Here is a 22,531-nt window from a genome sequence, read left to right on the forward strand (position 1 = left end):
GATTTCTCCATCAAATCTGAATGAGATCCTTGCTGGGTAGACTATTCTTGGTTGTAGGTTCTTCCCTTTCATCACTTTATATATGTCATGCCACTCCCTTCTAGCTTGTAGAGTTTCTGCTGAGAAATCAGCTGTTAACCTTATGGGAGTTCCCTCATATGTTATCTGTCATTTTTCCCTTGCTGCTTTCAGTAATTTTTCTTTGTCTTTAATTTTTGCCCGTTTGATTACTACGTATCTCAGTGTGTTTCTCCTTGGGTTTATCCTGTATGGGACTCTCTGCGCTTCCTGGACTTGGGTGGCTATTTCCTTTCCCATGTTAGGGAAGTTTTCGACTATAATCCCTTCAAATATTTTCTCGGGTCCTTTCTCTCTTCTCCTTCCGGGACCCCTATACTAAGAATGTTCTTGCGTTTAATGTTCTCCCCGAGGTCTCTTAGGCTATCTTCATTTCTTTTCATTCTTTTTCTTTATTCTGTTCTGCAGCAGTGAATTCCACCATTCTGTCTTCCAGGTCACTTATGTTCTTCTGCCTCAGTTATTCTGCTATTGATTTCTTCCAGTGTATTTTTCATTTCAGTTATTGTATTATTCATCTCTGCTTGTTTGTTCTTTAATCCTTCTAGGTCTTTGTTAAACATTTCTTGCATCTTCTCAATCTTTGCCTCCATTCTTTTTCTGAAGTCCTGGATCATCTTCACTATCATTATTCTGAATTCTTTTTCTGGAAGGTTGCCTATCTCCACTTCATTTAGTTGTTTTTCTGGGGTTTTATTTTGTTCCTTCATCTGGTACATGGACCTCTGCCTTTTCATATTATCTAGATTTCTGTGAATGTGGGTTTTGTTCCACAGGCTGCAGGATTGTAGTTCTTCTTGCTTCTGCTGTCTCCCATCTGGTGGATGAGGCTATCTAAGAGGCTTGATGGGAGGGATCGGTGGTGGGTAGAGCTGGCTGTTGCTCTGGTGGGCAGAGCTCAGTAAAACTTTAATCTGCTGGTCTCCTGTTAGGTGTGGCTGGGTTCCCTCCCTGTTGGTTGTTTGGCCTGAGGGGACCCAACACTGGATCCCACCTAGGCTCTTTGGTGGGGCTAATGACAGACTCTGGGAGGGCTTACACCCAGGAGTACTTCCCAGGACTTCTGTTGTCAGTGTCCTTGTCCTCATGGTGAGACACAGCCATCCCCCACCTCTATAGGAGACCCTCCAAGACTAGCAGATAGGTCTGGTTCAGTCTTCTATGGGGTCACTGCTCCTTCCCCTGAGTCCTGATGCACACACTACTTAGTGTGTGCCCTCCAAGAGTGGAGTCTCTGTTTCCTCCAGTCCTGTAGAAGTCCTGCAATCAAATCCCACTAGCCTTCAATATCTGATTCTCTAGGAATTCCTCCTCCTGTTTCCGGACCCCCAAGTTGGGAGGCCTGACGTGGGGCTCAGAACCTTCACTCTGGTGCGAGCACTTCTGTGGTATTAGTGTTCTCCAGTTTGTGAGTCACACACCCAGCAGTTATGGGATTTGATTTTATTGTGACTGTGCCCCTCCTACCATCTCATTGTGGCTTCTCCTTTGCCTTTGAATGTGGGGTATCTTTTTGGTGAGTTCCAGTGTCTTCCTGTCAATGATTGTTCAGCAGTTAGTTGTGATTCTGGTGCTCTCACAAGAGGGAGTGAAAGCATGTCCTTCTACTCCACCATCTTGAACCAGTTTCCTCTGGTTGATCCTGTTTTGAGTGATGTACATATTTTAAATGAAATGTCTGAGGGTTTTAAATGCCATTTCCTACTAATGTTGTCTCCTAGCTTATAAAGGGGAAATACTAACTTATGTTGGAGAATTCCCTATCATTTAGTCCTCAGACTTTAGTTTCCTTTAACTAGGTTTGGGCTCCATCAAGTCAGTACTTAATTATTAATAATTCACATAATCAAAAGTAGTAAATTTTAATCCAAGTAAGATATTGACTTTAAAATAATTCAGTTTGGCTTCCAAATGGTCCCTTCTGCTTATCAGAAGTACTTTTGAAAATTTCCTTCAGATATAGCCAAAATAAGAAGACAACCGTCCCCACTTCATTACCAAAAACAGGTTGTTATAGCTTCAGATGAAATTACTAATATTAGCTTATTGATTTTAAAATACACAGTCACTGCCATCTGGAACAAAAACATTAGCTGGGGGGAATGCATTGTGGATTGAAGATATTCCTAGATTTTGATTAAATGACAAGCACAAATGTAATTCAGTGTACCCAGTGAAGGGTCTGTATTTCATGTGAGTTTTGTTATTAATCTCTGTTCCTTATATTAAAGTATCTGATTTGACCTTACAAAGTAAACATAGGAAATAGCCTGGCATATACCAATCACCCTCTTGTTCATTATTTCCATTTCTTATTTTGCAGTTAGGAATCAGTGAGTTTTTGAATACACATGGTTTGTTTAGTCTAGAGAGTTAAATTAATATAATGAGAATTTCCATTCTAATTTTTCTGATCTAGCTTATATATACTCATTTTTTTTCCTTTAGGAAACAGCAGAAACTAATGATGTTTATATTCTGTTTTACAGTGTTACAGCTGATCTTGAGAAATAGGAATTTAGTTCAGAATATAGAAATCTAAGTAGGCTCTCAATTATTCTTTATTTACATAATAATAGTGTGCAATATTAATAATGTGCAAAAATAATAATAATAACTACAGTGTACCAGGTACCTATTATGTTCTTGTCATAATGGTAGGAATTTTATATTCACTATTTCTAAATATTAAAGCAACATTGCAAGGCAGATGTTAATACTCCCATTTTTAAGATGAGGGAATTGTGACTCAGAAATGTTAAGTAACTTATACAAGCTATACAGCTCATGACTGCCTAATAAGTGACAGAGCTAGAATTCAAGTCAAATTCTGTCTGAATCCAGAGCTTCTTCTCCATTTAATAAGTCATATGATTTAGAATGTTATGTAGTTGCCCTTCATGTAAAAGAGCTTCCATGGTCCTCATGAATCAAATATAACTTAATATCTGAAGTCTAAGTGTCCAGTTTACAGAATATATCTCTCTTTCATTTAGAAAATATGTGAACATAAAGCCCCTCCTTAAAAAGATTTAGACCATGTAGCATCTCTTTAAAACTGAAAAGGAACCCAAGTCAATGAGAATATAAAGTGGAACTTCTTTTGACTAGAGCTTTGATGCTTTTATTATTTATTTGTTTATTTTATTTATTTTTGGCTGTGTCAGGTCTTAGTTGCGGCACGCAGGATCTTCACTGAGGCATGCAGGATCTTTTGTTGTGGTGCACGGGTTCTTTGCAGGCTTCTCTCTAGTTGTGGTGCACAGATTCCAGGGCATGTGGGCTCTGTAGCTGTGGTGCGTGGGTTCCAGAGTGTGTGGGCTTTGTAGTTTGCGGCATGCAGGCTCTCTAGTTGAGGTGCATGAGCTCAGTAGTTGTGGCACGCAGGCTTAGTTGCCCCGCAGAATGTGGGATCTTAGTTCCCTGACCAGGGATCGAACCCGCATCCCCTGCATTGTAAGGCAGATTCTTTACCACTGTACCACCAGGGAAGTCCCACTTTGATGTTTTTAGAAGAGTCATTTCACTGTGTCCTGTAGAATAATTGCAACAGGATCCAAGCTGGCCATTAGAGCCAAGGAGAGCCTTAAGAGCATAGGAAAAATTGCTAAAACTTCTGAAATTTCATTTCACATATATCCATTTAAGCAACACACATAGAGTACTTATCATTAGGTTGGGCAGTGGCTTAGGCATGTAGATGAATGACAGATCTCTATTCTTGACTTTCTGAGGTCTAGTGCAGGAAACAGACATGTAACCAATGTTAAAATATCCAATGACTTATGTTATGGTAGAAGTAAGGACAGAGTTAAGTCCTCTCGTTCATGGCAGCTCAGGTCAGGGAAGGCTTTTCTAAGGAGATAAACTTTGGGCAGAGTTCTGAAGGATGAAATGGATCTACTACTTCTTTGCTCTTGAGAAGATGGTGAACCAGCAAGGGCCACTATCTCACTTCCATGAACTTAGCAAATACGAGATTTTATGAGATGAGTGGGAAAACAATTCAGGAATATGCTGTCTATTAAAGCCATACTTAAAAGGATTCAAAGAGTAAAAATAAAGGGATAGAAAATGATCTATCATAGTAGTTGAGGAGACCAATCAAGGAATCTGAAAGAAATAGAGAGTTTGAACAGACCAGTCACTGGTAGTGAAATTGAATTTGTAATTAAAAATACTCCAAGCAAACAAAACTCCAGGACTGGACAGCTTCACAGGGGAATTCTACCAAACATATAAAGAAGATCTAATACCTATCCTTCTCAAACTATTCCAAAAAATTGAAGAAGATGAAACACTCCAAAACTCATTCTATGAGGCCACCATTACTCTGATACCAAAACCAGACAAAGACACTACTAAACATAACTACAGGAAAATATATTTGATGAATATAGATGCAAAAATCCTCAACAAAATATTAGTAAACTGAATCCAGCAATATATAAAAAGGGTCATATACCATGATCAAGTTGGATTTATTCCAGGGACACAGGGATGGTTTAATATTTGCAAATCAATCAGTGTGGTACACCACATTCACCAAAGGAAGCTTATAAATCACATGATCATCTCAATAGACACAGGAAAATCATTTGACAAAATTCAACATCAATTCATGATAAAAACGCTCATCATAATTGCAATAGAGGGAACATATCTCAACATAATAAAGTCTATTTATGGCAAACCCACAGCTAACATCGTACTCAATGGTGAAAAATTGAAAGCGTTTCCTCTAAAATCAGGAACAAGACAGGAATGCCCACTCCCACCACTTCTATTTAACATATTTTTGGCAGTCCTAGCCACAGTAATCAGACAAGAAAAAGAAATAACAGCCATCCAACTTGGAAGGGAAGAAGTAAAACAATCACTATTTGCAGGTGACATGACACTTTACATAGAAAACCCTAACATCTCCACAAAAAAACTAGGGACTTCCCTGGTGGCACAGTGGTTAAGAATCCACCTGCCGGGCTTCCCTGGTGGTGCAGTGGTTGAGAGTCCGCCTGCTGATGCAGGGGACACGGGTTTGTGCCCCGGTCTGGGAAGATACCACATGCCGCGGAGCGGCTGGGCCCGTGAGCCATGGCTGCTGAGCCTGCGCATCTGGAGCCTGTTCTCCACAACGGGAGAGGCCACAACAGTGAGAGGCCCACGTACCGCAAAAAAAAAAAAAAAAAAGAATCCACCTGCCAATGCGGGGTACATGGGTTCGAGCCCTGGTCTGGGAAGATCCCACATGCCGTGGAGTGATAAAGCTCGTGTGGCACAATTACTGAGCCTGTGCTCTAGAGCCTGTGAGCCACAAATACTGAGCCTGCATGCCACAAGTACCGAAGACCATGTGCCTAGAGCCCATGCTGTGCAACAGAGAGAAGCCACCGCAATGAGAAGCCCGTGCACCACAACGAAGGGTAGCCCCTGCTAGCTGCACCTAGAGAAAGCCCATGCGCAGCAACGAAGACACAATGCAGCCACAAATAAATAAATAAATTTATTTTAGAAAACTATTAGAACTAATAAATGAATTCAGCAAAGTTGCAATATACAGGATTAATGTACAAAAATCTGTTGCTTTTCTCTATGTTAATAATGAGAAAGAGAAAGTAAAAAAACAGTCCCATTTAATACTGTACCAGGAAGAATAAAATACCTAGGAATAACTTAACCAAGGAGGTAAAAGACCTGTACTCTGAAAACTATAAAACATTGATGAAGGAAATTGAAAATGGTACAAAGAAATGGAAAGACATCCCATGCTCATGGATTGGAAGAATTAATATTGTTAAAACGGCCATACTACCCAAAGGAATATACAGATTTAATGCAATTTCTATCACAATACCTAGGACATTTTTCACAGAACTAGAACAAATAATCCTAAAATTCATATGGAATCACAAAACACCCCAAACTGCCACAGAAATCTTAAGAATAAAGAAAAAAGCTGGAGGTATCACCCTCCCAGACTTCAGACTATACTACAAAGCTACAGTAATCAAAACAGCATGGTACTGGCACAAAAACAGACACATAGATCAAAGGAGCAGAATAGTGAGCCCAGAAGTAAATACAGGCACCTACTGTGAATTAGTCTACACCAAAGGAAGCAAGAATGTACAACAAAGAAAAGGCAGTCTCTTCAGTAAATGGTGCTGGGAAAACTGGACAGCTATATTTAAAAAAATGAGGTTAGAACATTTCCTCATACAATATACAAAAATAAACTCAAAATGGATTAAAGACCTAAAACCATAAAACTCCTAGAAGAGAACATAGGTGGAACACCCTTTGACATAAATCATAGCAATATTTTTTTTGTCTGTCTCTTAAGGCAAAAGAAATAAAAGCAAAACTAAACAAATAGGACCTAATTAAACTTACAAATTTCTGCACAGGAAAGGAAACAACTAACAAAAAGAAAAGACAACCTATGGAATAGGAGATAATAGTTGCCAACGATATGATCAACAGAGTTAATATCAAAAACATATAAACAGCTCATATATATAATGGAACATTACTCTGCTGTAAAATAAGAATGAAAACCTGCCACTTGAAGCAACATGGATGGACCTAGAGAATATTATGCTTAGTGCAGTAAGTCAGACAGAGAAAGACAAATACTAGATTATATCATTTATATGTGGAATCTAAAAACTAAAACAAATGAATGTATATAACAAAAAAGAAACAGACTCACAGATATAGAAAACAAACTAGTGGTTACCAGTGGGGAGAGGGAAGGGGGGAGGAGCAAGATAGGGGTATGGGATTAAGAGATAACAAAGTACTACATATAAAATAGGTAAGCAACAAGGATATTTATATAGCACAAGGAATTATAGCCATTATCTTGTAATTATCTTTTAATGAAGTATAATCTGCAAAAAATATTGAAGCACTGCTATACACCTAAAATTAATATAATATTGTAAATCAACTCTACTTCAATTAAAGAAAGAAAAAAGAAAAGCCAGTAGTAGAATGCAACTGATAAACTACACACACACACACACACACACACACACACACACACACACACACAGAAAACTATCAGGCAAATAAATGTGCACTAAAAGAAAGTCTGTTATACTAATTAGAAGCAAAATAGACAAACATTTTAATGAACATAGAAAAATATTATATTCTCTTAAAATGAAAAGGAGGATAGGAAGGAGGAACCAAGATGATGGAGTAAAAGGACGTGCTCTCACTCCTCTCTTGCTAGAACACCAGAATCACAACTAGCTGCTGGACAATCATCGACAGGAAGACACTGGAACTCACCAAAAAAGATATCCCACATCCAGAGACAAAGGAGAAGCCACAATGAGACAGTAGGAGGGGCACAATCACAGAAAAATCAAATCCCATAACCAGTGGGTGGGTGACCCACAGACTGGCGAACACTTATACCACAGAAGTCCACCCACTGGAGTGAAGATTCTGAGCCCCACATGAGGCTTCCCAACCTGAGGGTCTGGCAACAGGAGGAGAATCAGACTTTGAAGCCTAGTGGGAATTGAGTGCAGGACTTTGACAGGACTGGGGGAAACAGAGACTCCACTCTTGGAGGGCACACACAAAGTAGTGTGCGCATCAGGACCCAGGGGAAGGAGCAGTGACCCCAGGGGAGACTGAACCAGACCTACCTGCTAGTGTTGGAGGGTCTCCTACAGAGGTGGGGGGTGGCTCTCTTTCACTGTGGGGACAAGGACACTAGCAGCAGAAGTTCTGGGAAGTACTCCTTGGGGTGAGCCCTCCCAGAGTAGGTCATTAGCCCCACCAAAGAGCCCAGGTAGGCTCCAGTGTTGGGTTGCCTCAGGCCAAACAACCAACAGTGAGGGAACCCAGGCCCACCCATCAACAGTCAAGTGGATTACAGTTTTACTGAGCTCTGCCCACCAGAGCAACAGCCAGCTCTACCCACCACCAGTCCCTCCCATCAAGCCACTTAGATAGCCTCATCCACCAGATGGCAGACAGTAGAAGCAAGAAGAACTACAATCCTGCAGCCTGTGATACAAAAACCATATTCCAAGAATGATAGACAAAATGAAAAGGCAGAGGGCTATATACCAGATGAAGGAACAAGATAAAACCCAAGAAAAGCAACTAAATGAAGTGGAGAGAGTCAACCTTCCAGAAAAAGAATTCAGAATAATCAGAGTGAAGATGATCCAGGACTGTGGAAAAACAATGGAGGCAAAGATGGAGAAGATGCAAGAAATGTTTAACAAAGACCTAGAAGAATTAAAGAACAAACAAACAGAGATGAACAATACAATAACTGAAATGAAAATTACACTAGAAGGAATCAATAGCAGAATAACTGAGGCAGAAGAACGGTTAAGTGACCTGGAAGACAGAATGGTGGAATTCACTGCTGCGGAACAGACTAAAGAAAAAAGAATGAAAAGAAATGAAGACAGCCTAAGAGACCTCTGGGACAACATTAAATGCAACAACATTCGCATTATAGGGGTCCCAGAAGGAGAAGAGAGAGAGAAAAGACCCGAGAAAATATTTGAAGAGATTATAGTAGAAAACTTCCCTAACATGGGAAAGGAAATAGCCACCCAAGTCCAGGACGCACAGAGACTCCCATACAGGATAAACCCAAGGAGAAACACACTGAGACACATGGTAATCAAATTGACAAAAATTAAAGACAAAGAAAAATTATTGAAAGCAGCAAGGGAAAAATGACAAAGAACATACAAGGGAACTCCCATAAGGTTAACAGCTGATTTCTCAGCAGAAACTCTACAAGCCAGAAGGGATTGGCATGATATACTTAAAGTGATGAAAGGGAAGAACCTACAACCAGGATTACTCTACCTGGCAAGGATTTCATTCAGATTAGATGGAGAAATCAAAAGCTTTAGAGAGAAGCAAAAGCTAAGAGAATTCAGCACCACCGAACCAGCTCTACAAAAATTGCTCAAGGAACTTCTTTAAGTGGGAAACACAAGAGAAGAAAAGGACCTACAAAAACAAACCCAAAACAATTAATAAATTGGTCATAGGAACATACATATCGATAATTACCTTAAACGTAAATGGATTAAATGCTCCACTCAAAAGACACAGCCTTGCTGAATGGATACAAAAATAAGACCCATATATATTCTGTCTACAGGAGACCCACTTCAGACCTAGGGACACATACAGAATGAAAGTGAGGGGATGGAAAAAGTTATTCCATGCAAATGGAAATCAAAAGAAACCCAGAGTAACTATACTCATATCAGACAAAATAGACTTTAAAATAAAGAATGTTACGAGAGACAAGGAAGGACACTATATAATGATCAAGGGATCAATCCAAGAAGAAGATATAACAATTATAAATGTATATGCACCTAACATAGGAGCACCTCAATACATAAGGCAACTGCTAACAGCTATCAAAGAAGAAATCGACAGTAACACAATAATAGTGGGGGACTTTAACACCTCACTTACACCAATGGACAGATCATCCAAACAGAAAATTAATAAAGAAACAGAAGCTTTCAATGACACAATAGACCAGATAGATTTAATTGATATTTATAGGACATTCCATCCAAAAACAGCAGATTACACTTTCTTCTCAAGTGCACAAGGAACATTCTCCAGGATAGATCACATCTTGGGTCACAAATCAAGCCTCAGTAAATTTAAGAAAATTGAAATCATATCAAGCATCTTTTCTGACCACAACGCTATGAGATTAGAAATCAATTACAGAGAAAAAAGCATAAAAAACACAAACACATGGTGGCTAAACTGTACTTTACTAAATAACCAAGAGATCACTGAAGAAATCAAAGAGGAAATCAAAAAATACCTAGAGACAAATAACAATGAAAACACGATGACCCAAAACCTATGGGATGCAGCAAAAGCAGTTCTAAGAGGGAAGTTTATAGCTATACAAGTCTACCTGAAGAAACAAGAAAAATCTCAAGTAAACAATCTAACCTTACACCTAAAGGAACTAGAGAAAGAAGAACAAACAAAACCCAAAGTTAGTAGAAGGAAAGATATCATAAAGATCAGAGCAGAAATAAATGAAATAGAAACAAAGAAAACAATAGCAAAGATCAATAAAACTAAAAGCTGTTTCTTTGAGAAGATAAACAAAATTAATAAACCATTAGCCAGACTCATCAAGAAAAAGAGGGAGAGGACTCAAATCGATAAAATTAGAAATGGAAAAGGAGAAGTTACAATAGACACTGCAAAAATACAAAGCATCCTAAGAGACTACTACAAGCAACTCTATGCCAATAAAATGGACAACCTGGAAGAAATGGCAAATTCCTAGAAAGGTATAACCTTCCAGGACTGAACCAGGAAGAAACAGAAAATATGAACTGATCAATCACAAGTAATGAAATTGAAACTGTGATTAAAAATCCTCCAGCAAACAAAGGTCCAGGACCTGATGGCTTCACAGGTGAATTCTATCAAACATTTAGAGAAGAGCTAACACCCATCCTTCTCAAAGTCTTCCAAAAAATTGCAGAGGAAGGAACACTCCCAAACTCATTCTATGAGGCCACCATCACCCTGATACCAAAACCAGACAAAGACACTACAAAAAAAGAAAATTACAGACCAATAGCACTGATGAATATAGATGCAAAAATCCTCAACAAAATACTAGCAAACAGGGGGCTTCCCTGGTGGTGCAGTGGTTGGAAGTCCGCCTGCCGATGCAGGGGACATGGGTTTGTACCCCAGTCTGGGAAGATCCCCCATGCCACGGAGCGGCTGGGCCCGTGAGCCATGGCCACTGAGCCTGTGCGTCCGGAGCCTGTGCTCCGCAATGGGTGAGGCCACAACAGTGAGAGGCCCGCGTACCGCAAAAAAAAAAAAAAAAAATTCTAGCAAACAGAATCCAACAACACATTAAAAGGATCATACACCACAGTCAGGTGGGATTTATCCCAGGAATGCAAGGATTCTTCAATATAAGCATTCTTCATTATATGCAAATCAATCAATGTGATACACCATATTAACAAATTGAAGAATAAAAACCATATGATCATCTCAGTAGGTGCAGAAGAAGCTTTTGATAAAATTCAACACCCACTTATGATAAAAACTCTCCAGAAAGTGGGCATAGAGGGAACCTACCTCAACATAATAAAGGCCATATACAACAAACCCACAGCAAACATCATTCTCAATGGTGGAAAAACTGAAAGCATTTCCTCTAAGATCAGGAACAAGACAAAGATGTCCACTCTCACCACTATTATTAAACATAGTTTTGGAAGTCCTAGCCATGGCAATCAGAGAAGAAAAAGAAATAAAATGTACAAATTGGAAAAGAAGAAGTAAAACTGTCACTGTTTGCAAATGACATGATACTATACATAGAGAATCCTAAAAATGCCACCAGAAAACTACTAGAGCTAATCAATGAATTTGGTAAAGTTGCAGGACACAAAATTAATGCACAGAAATCTCTTGCATTCCTATACACTAATGATGAAAAATCTGAAAGAGAAATTATGGAAACACTCCCATTTACCACTGCAACAAAAAGAATAAAATACCTAGGAATAATCCTACCTAGGGGGACAAAAAACCTGTATGCAGAAAACTATAAGACACTGATGAAAGAAATTAAAGATGATACCAACAGATGGAGAGATATTCCATGTTCTTGGATTGGAAGAATCAACATTGTGAAAATGACTATACTACCCAAAGCAATCTACAGATTCAATGCAATCCCTATCAAATGACCAATGGCATTTTTCACAGATCTAGAACAAATCATCTTAAAATTTGTATGGAGACACAAAAGACCCCGAATAGCCAAAGCAGTCTCGAGGGAAAAAAACAGAGCTGGAGGAATCAGACTCCCTGATTTCAGACTAAACTACAAAGCTACAGTAAACAAGACAATATGGTACTGGCACAAAAACAGAAACATAGATCATTGGAACAAGATAGAAAGCCCAGAGATAAACCCACGTACCTATGGTCAACTAATCTATGACAAAGGAGGCAACAATATACAATGGAGAAAAGACAGTCTCTTCAATAAGTGGTGCTGGGAAAACTGGACAGTGACATGTAAAAGAATGAAATTAGAACACTCCCTAAAACCATACACAAAAATAAACTCAAAATGGATTAGAGACCTAAATGTAAGACCGGATACTATAAAACTCTTAGAGGAAAACATAGGCAGAACACTCTTTGACATAAATCCCAGCAAGATCTTTTTTGATCCACCTCCTAGAGTAATGGAAATAAAAACAAAAATAAACAAATGGGACCTAATAAAACTTCAAAGCTTTTGCACAGCAAAGGAAACCATAAACAAGACGAAAAGACAACCCTCAGAATGGGAGAAAATATTTGCAGATGAATCAATGGACAAAGGATTAATCTCCAAATATATAAACACCTCATGCAGCTCAATGTTAAACAAACAAAGAAGACAGTCGAAAAATGGGCAGAAGACCTAAATAGACATTTCTCCAAAGAAGACATACAGATGGCCAAGAAGCACATGAAAAGCTGCTCAACATCTCTAATTATTAGAGAAATGCAAATCAAAGCTACAATGAGGTATCACCTTACACCAGTTAGAATGGGTATCGTCAGAAAATCTACAAACAACAAATGCTGGAGAGGGTGTGGAGAAAAGGATACCTTCTTGTACTGTTGGTGGGAATGTACATTGATTCAGCCAGTATGGAGAACAATATGGTGGTTCCTTAAAAAACTAAAAGTAGAATTACCATATGATCCAGCAATCCCACTACTGGGCGTATACCCAGAGAAAACCATAATTCAAAAAGACACATGCACCCCAATGTTCATTGCAGCACTATTTACAATAGCCAGGTCACGGAAGCAACCTAAGTGCCCATCGACAGACGAATGGACAAAGAAGTTTTGGTACATATGTACAATGGATTATTACTCAGCCATAAAAAGGAACGGAATTGAGTCATTTGTTGAGACGTGGACGGATCTAAGGACTGTCATACAGAGTGAATAAATTCAGAAAGAGAAAAACAAATATCATATATTAACGCATGTATGTGGAACCTAGAAAAGTGGTACAGATGAACTGATTTGCAGGGCCGAAGTTGAGACACAGATGTAGAGAACACACATATGGACACCAAGGGGGAAAACCGCTGTGAGGTGGGGATGGTGGTGTGCTGAATTGGGCAATTGGGATTGACATGTATACACTGATGTGTATAAAATTGATGCCTAATAAGAACCTGCAGTATAAAAAAACAAACAAACAAAACAACTAATACTAAACTTTCTTTGGGTTATTTGTATGGAAATATGTTAATATAAATGTTTCAGACATTTCATGAAATTTCTAAAAATCTTATATGTTCTGGTATAATGTTATAAGTCATAATTCTAGTTATTAAAGTGTATATCTCAGAAATAACTAAATTTCCTTGTCAATTGCATTATTATGAACTTTCATCAAATCTTTAACTGTGGTCATTTAAAAAAAAAAGAAAAATGGGGCTTCCCTGGTGGCGCAGTGGTTGAGAGTCCGCCTGCCGATGCAGGGGACACGGGTTCGTGCCCCAGTCTGGGAAGATCCCACATGCCGCGGAGCGGCTGGGCCCGTGAGCCATGGCCGCTGAGCCTGCGCGTCCGGAGCCTGTCCTCCGCAACGGGAGAGGCCACAACAGTGAGAGGCCCGCGTAACGCAAAAAAAAAAAAAAAAAAAAAAAAAAAAAAAAAAAGAAAAATGAAAAGGAGTTTCCCAGATGGGAAAGAGCGGAAAAGCATTCTGGATTACAAGAACAGCATGTGCAAAGGCATGGAAGAATGAAAGATTTGTGTGGGTAATACCAAGAAATTGTATGTTCGTGAATTTTGAAAAAGAAAGTAAAGGATCAAGTTACTAAGTCATGTTGTGGTCAGAACCTGAATGGCCTTGGAGGCCATGGTTCTTTGTTCTTGGCACTGATTTAAGGGTCCTGAAATGGGAAAGATTCCATATCCATGGGATGTCTGATGAACTTAGTGATACAGCCAATTGCAAATGTTTGTACTTTAATTATATGCCATTGCTATAAACAGTTTTGATCAGTCAAAAAATAAGTACAGTATATTTTGGGTGCTTGCTATTTCTAAAATTTGGTAGTTGGCACCCAACTAGATCGAATTTTGAAGTCAGAATTTAATTGCAACATTAAAAGAAAATGTTCTTGCTATTTTTGGAAGCAAGCATCCCAGCATTCTCTTGATTTAACTTGGTGATAGGTAATAGTTTGGTATGGTAAATACCACTCGATCTTTGTGGCGAGAAATGATGTTTCTGGGTTTATTTTCTGATGTCTGCTATACTTTTATTAGCATGTGGAAATTAGTCTTATTACAGCTCTGAAATGTAGTATCCACCCAGATGCTAACTATGGCTATTAATTTTAGGTGATCAGAATCCCATTTATTTCCAAAATGATAAATATTAAAGGTACAGCTACATAATAATGAAACACACTTTGTAGTATAATATAAAATTAAAAATTTGAGGCATACCAAATAGCAAAGTTAGAATGCTAATTTTACTTAATTGGAATTCTCCCAGAATTTTTATTTTCATAGCCCTATAGACCAAAATAGTGTTTTTGTCTTGAAACTAACATTTGTACTAATAGTTTGTGGTGTTATAAATACCTTGTACATACAGTTTGGTAAACATAGCATAGGTTAGCCAAGCTTATACAATTTGAAATACAAACCAGTATTTCAAAGTAGATGCTGTTAAAAAGAGAAAATGGTCTTTTCATACCTTGAATATTAAGTGGTCTTCTTCAGTCTATTAGCAAGTTTAATTATTTTCATTTTGAAAAAGTATTCTGTAATAATAATGTTTAATTTGAAATTGGACCCAAAATAGATAATTTATTTATACCTTTAGCCATCTAATCATTGCTTTGGAAAGAATGGTCTTATCTACTGGTTCTCAAACTTCACTGTTTATCAGAATCACTGAGAGGGCTTGTAAAATTCAGATTCCCACCAGAGATTTTCATTTAGTAGTTCTGGCCCAATAAATTGCATTTCTAACAAGTTCCCTGATGATCCTGATGCTCTTAATCTGCTAAAAATAGAATAAATCATGGATCAGCACATCCAATTTGAAGGGAAGAGTTAGAGAAGAAATGATTTTCAATCAGAGCAAGGCAAATAATTCTAGAGGTTTGTTGAAGTTATTGTTTTGTTTTCTTATGGAACAGTCTCCTGGCATTTCACTGCTAATGTGTTTTCGCAGACCCTTTGGGTCCAGGCAAGATTTCCTTTTCTGAAGATCATTTGGTAGCCAATTAGGTTGTTACGGTACAGAGGAATCACTCATAAATTAGTGTCCACTATTTAATAAGAGACAAAAAATTCAGAAAAATAAGCTACTTAGTTCAGAGTAAAAATTAGTACATTATACTTTCCCTCTCCTTCCTGTTCCTCCGGGATCTAGGAATCAAGTCAGTTGCCTGCAGGCAAGTGTGTTTAACTTTACTGATGTGACAGTACTTTGAGAAATGTGAGGATGGGAGCAACAGCAACATGAGTGAGAAAGAGTGAGCGGAGGACTTAACAGCTCTTGGTGAGTAATTTGTAGCTTTCTTGTAAAGCACAATTCAGTACTTCAGGCAAACAAGTTTTAAATCTTACTGCACCTGGATTCTAGAACCATAAGTTTTGGTACTGCATGAAAAGTTTGTGCTTGATTACAGATGAACAGAGGATGTATTATTGTGGTAGAATAAATTAGGTTCTACTACCTCCTTTGCTTTTTTCCAGTGGAGTCTTCAGTCATGTTATTTGTGGAAATATTTTGATGACATGTAGTTTTTTTAATCCATAATTTAAATTTTAATTAAAATTGAATTTAAATGTTTAATTTTTTTTGTTTTGCCTATATACCCATAAAAAGAATTGGAATTATCATAATTATTCTTGAATGACATTTTGCATTAGAATTCGATGCCCATTCCCATTTTTTATTAAATTGGGAACCTGGTTTTTTGCCCTATTCTTTTTCACTTATTATTTAAATAAATGTAAAATATAATTAGATCAATTTCCAAAATGTTTATTAATTGAATTAAAATTTATTATATTACAATTTCAAAAACTGCCCAGCTGTTCTAGGCTGACATTTGTATTAGCTTCTTACTGTTCTTATAATATAAAACTTATTATCTTTTTTCCTTGTCAGTAAATTGGTTTTATAAATACCTAGAAAGAAACTTAGTCACATTTCTTTACCAACATTGTTGAGATGATATGAGAAGCATTACCTCAACATTCTTAATATTTAAGTTCTTGGATAATAGACGTAATCAATATACTTGGTGGTAGGTTTTAATAATGCTATCTTTTCCTCCCAGAAACAAGTGGTGTCTATTTTATGATAAGCGTCCAATGTCTTTTCACTCTAAGTTTTCATTATCAAGAGTTGAAAGACAAGACTGCTAATGGCAAAAAATGCTGAAAGAATGCAGGGATGAAATATGAATAAACCTCAAATTAAATAACTTGGTCAAAATGAAGAAGACCCATTATTTATACTGTTCTACGTGGATTGCCCTCTCCTGGTACCTCTGAGAATGGAGAATTACTAACTCTTTTGAGTTTTATTTTATTTTATTTTTTATTATTATTAAAGCTTTGAGACTATTTTTTGTAGATTGAGGGCATGATTTAAATGTAAAACGACAAGAGATGTGTATTACGTCAACGCAGATGGTCCCCAGTGTCAATGGTTCAGTTACCCAACCAAGTTCGTCCTGCCCGACTCACAGCAAGCCAGTACGCTGAAACACTGGAGATTTGCAGCAAAGAGAGGGCTTGTTCGAAAGGCAGCCCAGCGAGGAGGCAGGAAAACAAATCTCAAAGGCCAAGGGCTAGGGGTATTAATGGGATAAAGAATAAAGAAGCAGGGTGGTCTGAGGCATGCGAGGCATGGGGAGCCTCGGGAGCGTGGGGAGCATGGGAAAGGTGATTGGAAAAAGGTGCGGGAATTGTCTTTAGGTGCTGGTATAACAAAGCTACAGGCCTCTGCAAGTTCAAAAGGTCACCTCACTGGCCCTCGGCATGCCCATTTGAAGAGTCCGTGGTCTTACCCAGTCTTAACCACTTCAGCTCAAACCACATGCAGCTGACTCCAAGTTCCTGGAAAACTACTCAGGCAAACATCTTATTGTGTAGACCACCTGCTCTTGGAGGACATGCAAATCTTAAAACACCTTGATTAGTCCAGGCAGGTGAAATGGATTTGGCTAATCATTACCCAGAGTTTCAGTTCCATTTACGATTTTTCAGCTTCACTATGGTGCGAAAACAATATGCATTCAGGAGAAACCACAGTTGAAATTTCGATATTCTATGAAGATGCTGGGCAGCAGTAGTGAGCCACAGCTCCTAGTCTGCCACGGTGATCACTGGGTAGATAACTGATACACTTAAAACCATTCTGTCTTTCACTTTCAGCACAGCATTCAATTACATGAGATATTCAATACTTTATTATAAAATATGCTTTGTGTTAGATGCTTTAGTCCTCCTGTAGGCTTCTGTAAGTGTTCTGAGCATGTTTACAGTAGGTTAGGATTAGCTATGATGTTTGGTAGCTATGATGTTAGGTATATTAAATGCATTTTGACTTAATGATGTTTTTCATTTAGAGATTTATCGGGAAGCAACCCCATTTTAAGTCAAGGAAGATCTGTACTAGGATTTTTGCTGTCCCTCTTATGTTTATCACTAGTTTTACATATTCTGTTTAAAACCACTCTGAGACAATTAAGAGTGATTCTATTTTTCATAAGTAGATAATATTAAAATTTATTCTCAATATCTCCGATAATTATTTGCATTGTAAGGGACAAGATGGTGGACTGGAAAACATGAATGCTAGACCTACTTAGCTAGAGTACCTGTTTGAAACTAAGCAAGTCTCTTCAGTCATAACTCCATTCATGAGTGCTTTTGCATCTTTCATAACCCTCTAAAAAGTCTCTTTACTTTCTTCATGTGTAAAATAGGGAGATCATTTGTACTAGGGGAGTGGATTTCAGTTATTTTTTTCCTTCCTTTCCTTTCTCAGCTTTACTGAGATATAGTTGACACACAGCACTGTATGTTTAAGGTGTAGGGCATAATGATTTGACTTACATACATCATCAATGACTACCACAATAAGTTTCGTGAGCATTCATCTAATATATCATCTAATATAGGTACAGGATAAATTGAAAAGGAAAAAATTTTTTCTTGTGATGAGAACTCTTGGGATATACTCTGTTAACAACTTTCATATAACACATAGCAGTGTTAATTATATTAATCATATATTAATTATGTTTTATATAATAATATAACTATTATGTTGTACATTACAAATTCCTAGTACTTATTTATCTTATAACTGGAACTTTATACTTTTTAACCACCTTCATCCAATTCCCATCCCCCTACCCCTCACCTCTGGTTATCACAAATCTGATCTCTTTTTTTCTTTATGAGTTTATTTGACTTGGAAGTATGATTGACCTACAACACTGTGAGTTCCTGGTGCACAACATAATGATTGGATATTTCTATACATTACGAAATGATAGCAATGATAAGTCTAGTTACCATCTATCACCATACACCATATTTTTTTCTTAATATAAGAAGTCATTATTCAAAACAAATCTTACATACGCAAATGTAAACAGATGAAAATGAAGCTGCCCTGGTTCAGGGAAGAACGTCTTCTGGAGAACACCGAGTCCACTCCCAGGTACCTTGGCATCCTGGGGGACAGAGAGTTTGGACATCATTATAGATAGACAATGTCTAAATTTCCTCCCAGGTCTAAAATGCTGTGGTTGCTTACATAATCTCTGAGATAAATTGCCAGGTCCACAGTATTTCCATCCCTGTAATTTTATACACCAGTTTCTTAATTGAGTGAAAGTTTACTTGCAAAAGCAGATGGAATTAAACAGTTTTACCCATTGACAGGAACATAAGATTTTCATGTTTAGCTTAAGTCAAATGTAATTTGGAATAACTTTTTTATAAAAATTCTTATAATTTATCTGTTCAAATATAATTGCACAGTAAGTAGGAGTTAATCTATGAAAGTAGGAAAATTCAGTGCCATTTTCTTCAGCAGTGAGTTATCTGCCTAATGACATAACATGCTTCCTCCTTTTCACCAAAAGTCTGTCTCCGTGTTCTCTTTCTTCTGCCCCACACTCTGCTTGACCAAGATCCCTCCTTCACCAGATCATCCTGGGAACCTTGAAACGCTCTGCTGTTTCCCCTTCCTTTTCTGTTGCTACTAATGCTTTAGGAGTTTTATTTTTTCTTGCTGATCTAGTTTAGAAAAAGGAGAAGAGCTCCCATGACCAGTGGATTTTTCATTTTGGGGTTTGCTCTTGGGAGTGGCTAGATGCTAGCAGCCCAATTTGTGATGCAGAATTTATTTCTCAGATAGAAATGATGTTAACTGTACACCAGAGACCATAGAATTTTTAGTACTAAATACTATATAGCTCATGTACAGGTGAATTCCACAATGTGTGTTGGTCTGGGAATCTATCAACTATTATAAATGCTATTTCTATAGAAAAGTGAGGTCTGTGTTTCAGGCAATCAATGTAGAAATGAATGCAGAACATTCATAGTTGGGGACTGACCATATTTATTTATTGATCCACAGGTGCATATAATCTGTAATTCTGCACCATCCATAATAAAGTATCAACATTTACTTTTGCAGGTGAATTGAATTTAGTCTGAGAGGCTGAAATAGAGGGAACGTTTTTAGGTCTAAGCTGTGTAGTATATACATATATATATATATATTAGATATAATAGAAACTGAATGCAATAAAATTGATAGGTGGTACTAAGATTACATTAAGATTTGTGAAACAGGACAATTGCCTTACAAAAATAGCAAGTAAAAAATCAAGCTAGTCCTTCATAAACATTTTATTCTGGGGTGTGCTTGTTTTCTGAAACTACCTCTACTAAATCTCCTGTCAGTCTTAAAACTAGAAGGCAGAAAAGCTTCTAGTGCTACAGCCAACTGCAGTGTAGCCAGAGAAACAGGCAACAAAAATAGAACACCAGGATTGCTGAGCGTGGGTGAGGCAGAAACCACATTATGAGCAAAAGCTTCCAGTATTATTTTAGAACCAATACAGAGCTCTGCACTTCTCTCCTCTCTCTTCCAAAAACACATACTACAAAAATAAAATGAAATGAAATGTATGTGCATTTGCCCTCTTAGAACTATGATTCTTAATTTTTTTTTTCCCCTTCCTTTCTTTGGAAGCGAATCGCCAGTATGGAAACAGTGTGTAAAAGCAAGCTTGGAGGGAGGAAAGAGTTAATTGCTTTTAAGGCCCTGCAATAGAGAATTATGGTTTGAAAGATAGAGGCTGGACAGCTGGGTTTGCTGGGGTATTTTTAAATGCATTAATGCAGGCTCCAATCACTCGGCCATGCTTGACCTATTTTTGGCTCAGGCCGACCATTGTTCTATTTCTGTGCCTGTGGGCCATGCTGTTGTTGATTCATATGCAAATGCATTATCACTAGCTTTAGCCAACTTGAGCTGAGAGAGACCAGAGAGGGGGAAGAGACACACACAAACAGATAGGAGAAGGGCACCGGCTGAAGCCACTTGCAGGACTGACTGACGGTTCTCACAACGAAACTCTAGCAGCCTGAGGAACTAAAAGCCAGGTTTAATTGGTTTCTTTTTCTCGTGGGTAGAGTTAATATTTTTCTACTTATTTTGACAAAGCAATAACCCCGAAGCACATTCCTAGTTCCCACCTGCTTTTAGTTTCCGGTGTAGCCTAAACTCCAGAGAGCCTTAGCATCCACTCGGTCCTTTCTGCTTTGTACACAGGTTGGTAACGTGGGAAAAGTGTCCAGGTCTTTTGAAAAGTGTGTGTTAACAGAGAGGAAACCATTGTTGAAGCTGATCCTCTGCTTCTTTTCCTCGGGGTGGAGGGAGGACCAGCCAGGGTAACTCCTGGGGCCCGTACACTGAGCAGCTATGAATCTTTCAGTAGCTGAAGTAAGAGTGATTGGAGTATGCTGCAGACAATTTATGAGACTGACTCGTGTTTTTCTTCAGATGGGGTGGCTGGACGAGAGCAGCTCTTGGCTCAGCAGAGAATGCACAGTATGATCAGCTCAGGTAAGACCCTTTTTTCATAACTGAGACCTTTTACGTGTGAGAAGGGGTTGACATGGGAAATGAAGCTCTGGAAAGCACCTCTGTTAAGGGTTTGCTGCTTTTTGGTGTTGATGTTGCTATTTTCTTGGCGTCTAGGAGGGTTTTAGATCCCTTCCATTACTGTTTCTGTGAATATTCAGTGTGCTCAGGGACAGGCTGCTTCTGAATGAAATCTCTAAGCTTCTGATGAAGGATGGGACTGAGATAAGTAAAATGTACTTGGGGGTGTTTTGCCTGACTATGCCACTAGAAAAAGGAGATGAGTACTGATTGTAAGGGTATTCTGATGGGACTTTAAAATAATCAGGTAAGTTCATGTCGGGGCTGCGGCTTACATTGCAGTCTCCTCTAGCTGGATGATTTTATATTTACAGCGTGTCTACAGAAGCACATCTATTTATAGACCTACCTTCTGAAATGTGTTTGCTACAGGAGTTCTGAAGGTAGTTTTAATTGTGGCTTTTTCTCCTAAGCCCAAAATGAAACTGCTTAAGGATGAAATTATTATTAGCAGATGGTTATTTTAATTTTCTTCAAAACATTTGGGGAGTCTACATTGTCAGGCAGATGCGAGGGCATAAGGCACATATAAAGGTGTTATATGCAGGTGCAACGTTTTAAAGAATAACAGTAACAGATTCCGATTTTTAGTTTCCCCGTGTATGTGCTTGTGCCTTCAAGGAGCTGTGCTGATGGAAGATGAAGCTTGTCAACTTCATCAATTTCTGTTTGTTAAAAGAGCAGACTCTCCAGGCGATGACACATACTTGTAATTGTTGCTTTTCATATTTATTCCCTACAGCTAGTTCCTAAAGCTTGGGGGGACTTTTTGTTTTGTTTCTCTTCTGAGTTCTTCCATCTAAATTGGCTTAAAGTTCTCCCTCACATCTTCTGTGTTTCTATGTGCACTTACTCGTAATTATAGATCACCACCTAGGTTTCCATGATAAAGAATGCGGCATAAGGCAGCGTCTACTTGGTAGAGCTAGAATGGAAAGAAATATTCCACAGGTAGGCATAATGTCTGCTTTAGTATTGAACACCTTCTCATCTCTGGATCTATGTTTGAAGCAAGTTTTCTTAAACCTTGGTTACTTAGGATGATTTTAAGGTGCTTCTGTTGACCCCAATTTTTCAATGAATCAGAATAAAATATCAATTTTGTGTAATTTGGTGTGTTTACAC

At 38.1% G+C, this 22,531-nt stretch overlaps 1 protein-coding gene and 1 long non-coding RNA gene across 32 annotated transcripts in view; one reads left to right on the forward strand and one right to left on the reverse strand.

Annotated features, from left to right (window-relative positions):
- The window catches only part of HDAC9 (histone deacetylase 9), an 825,073-nt gene that overhangs the window by 214,707 nt on the left and 587,835 nt on the right, over positions 1–22,531 (forward strand). For 7 of the 31 annotated variants that reach the window (XM_032642329.1, XM_032642317.1, XM_032642332.1 and 4 more), the window contains exons 1-2: positions 20,735–21,013; positions 21,245–21,307. In XM_032642329.1, the coding sequence (XP_032498220.1) occupies positions 21,286–21,307 (22 nt within the window). In that variant the 5' untranslated portion in view covers positions 20,735–21,013; positions 21,245–21,285. Of the gene's footprint in view, positions 1–20,673; positions 21,014–21,159; positions 21,308–22,531 lie in introns of those variants that run through there. The other 24 variants (XM_032642337.1, XM_032642314.1, XM_032642328.1 and 21 more) reach the window with 14 other exon arrangements.
- Positions 16,752–22,531, reverse strand: part of LOC116759054 — a 28,681-nt gene continuing 22,901 nt past the window's right edge. Inside the window, exon 3 of the long non-coding RNA XR_004351343.1 lies at positions 16,752–18,896. This is a non-coding gene — a long non-coding RNA (uncharacterized LOC116759054). The remainder of the gene's footprint in view (positions 18,897–22,531) is intronic.

Source organism: Phocoena sinus, chromosome 9 (assembly GCF_008692025.1).
Source record: "Phocoena sinus isolate mPhoSin1 chromosome 9, mPhoSin1.pri, whole genome shotgun sequence".
NCBI classification, from domain to species: domain Eukaryota; kingdom Metazoa; phylum Chordata; class Mammalia; order Artiodactyla; family Phocoenidae; genus Phocoena; species Phocoena sinus.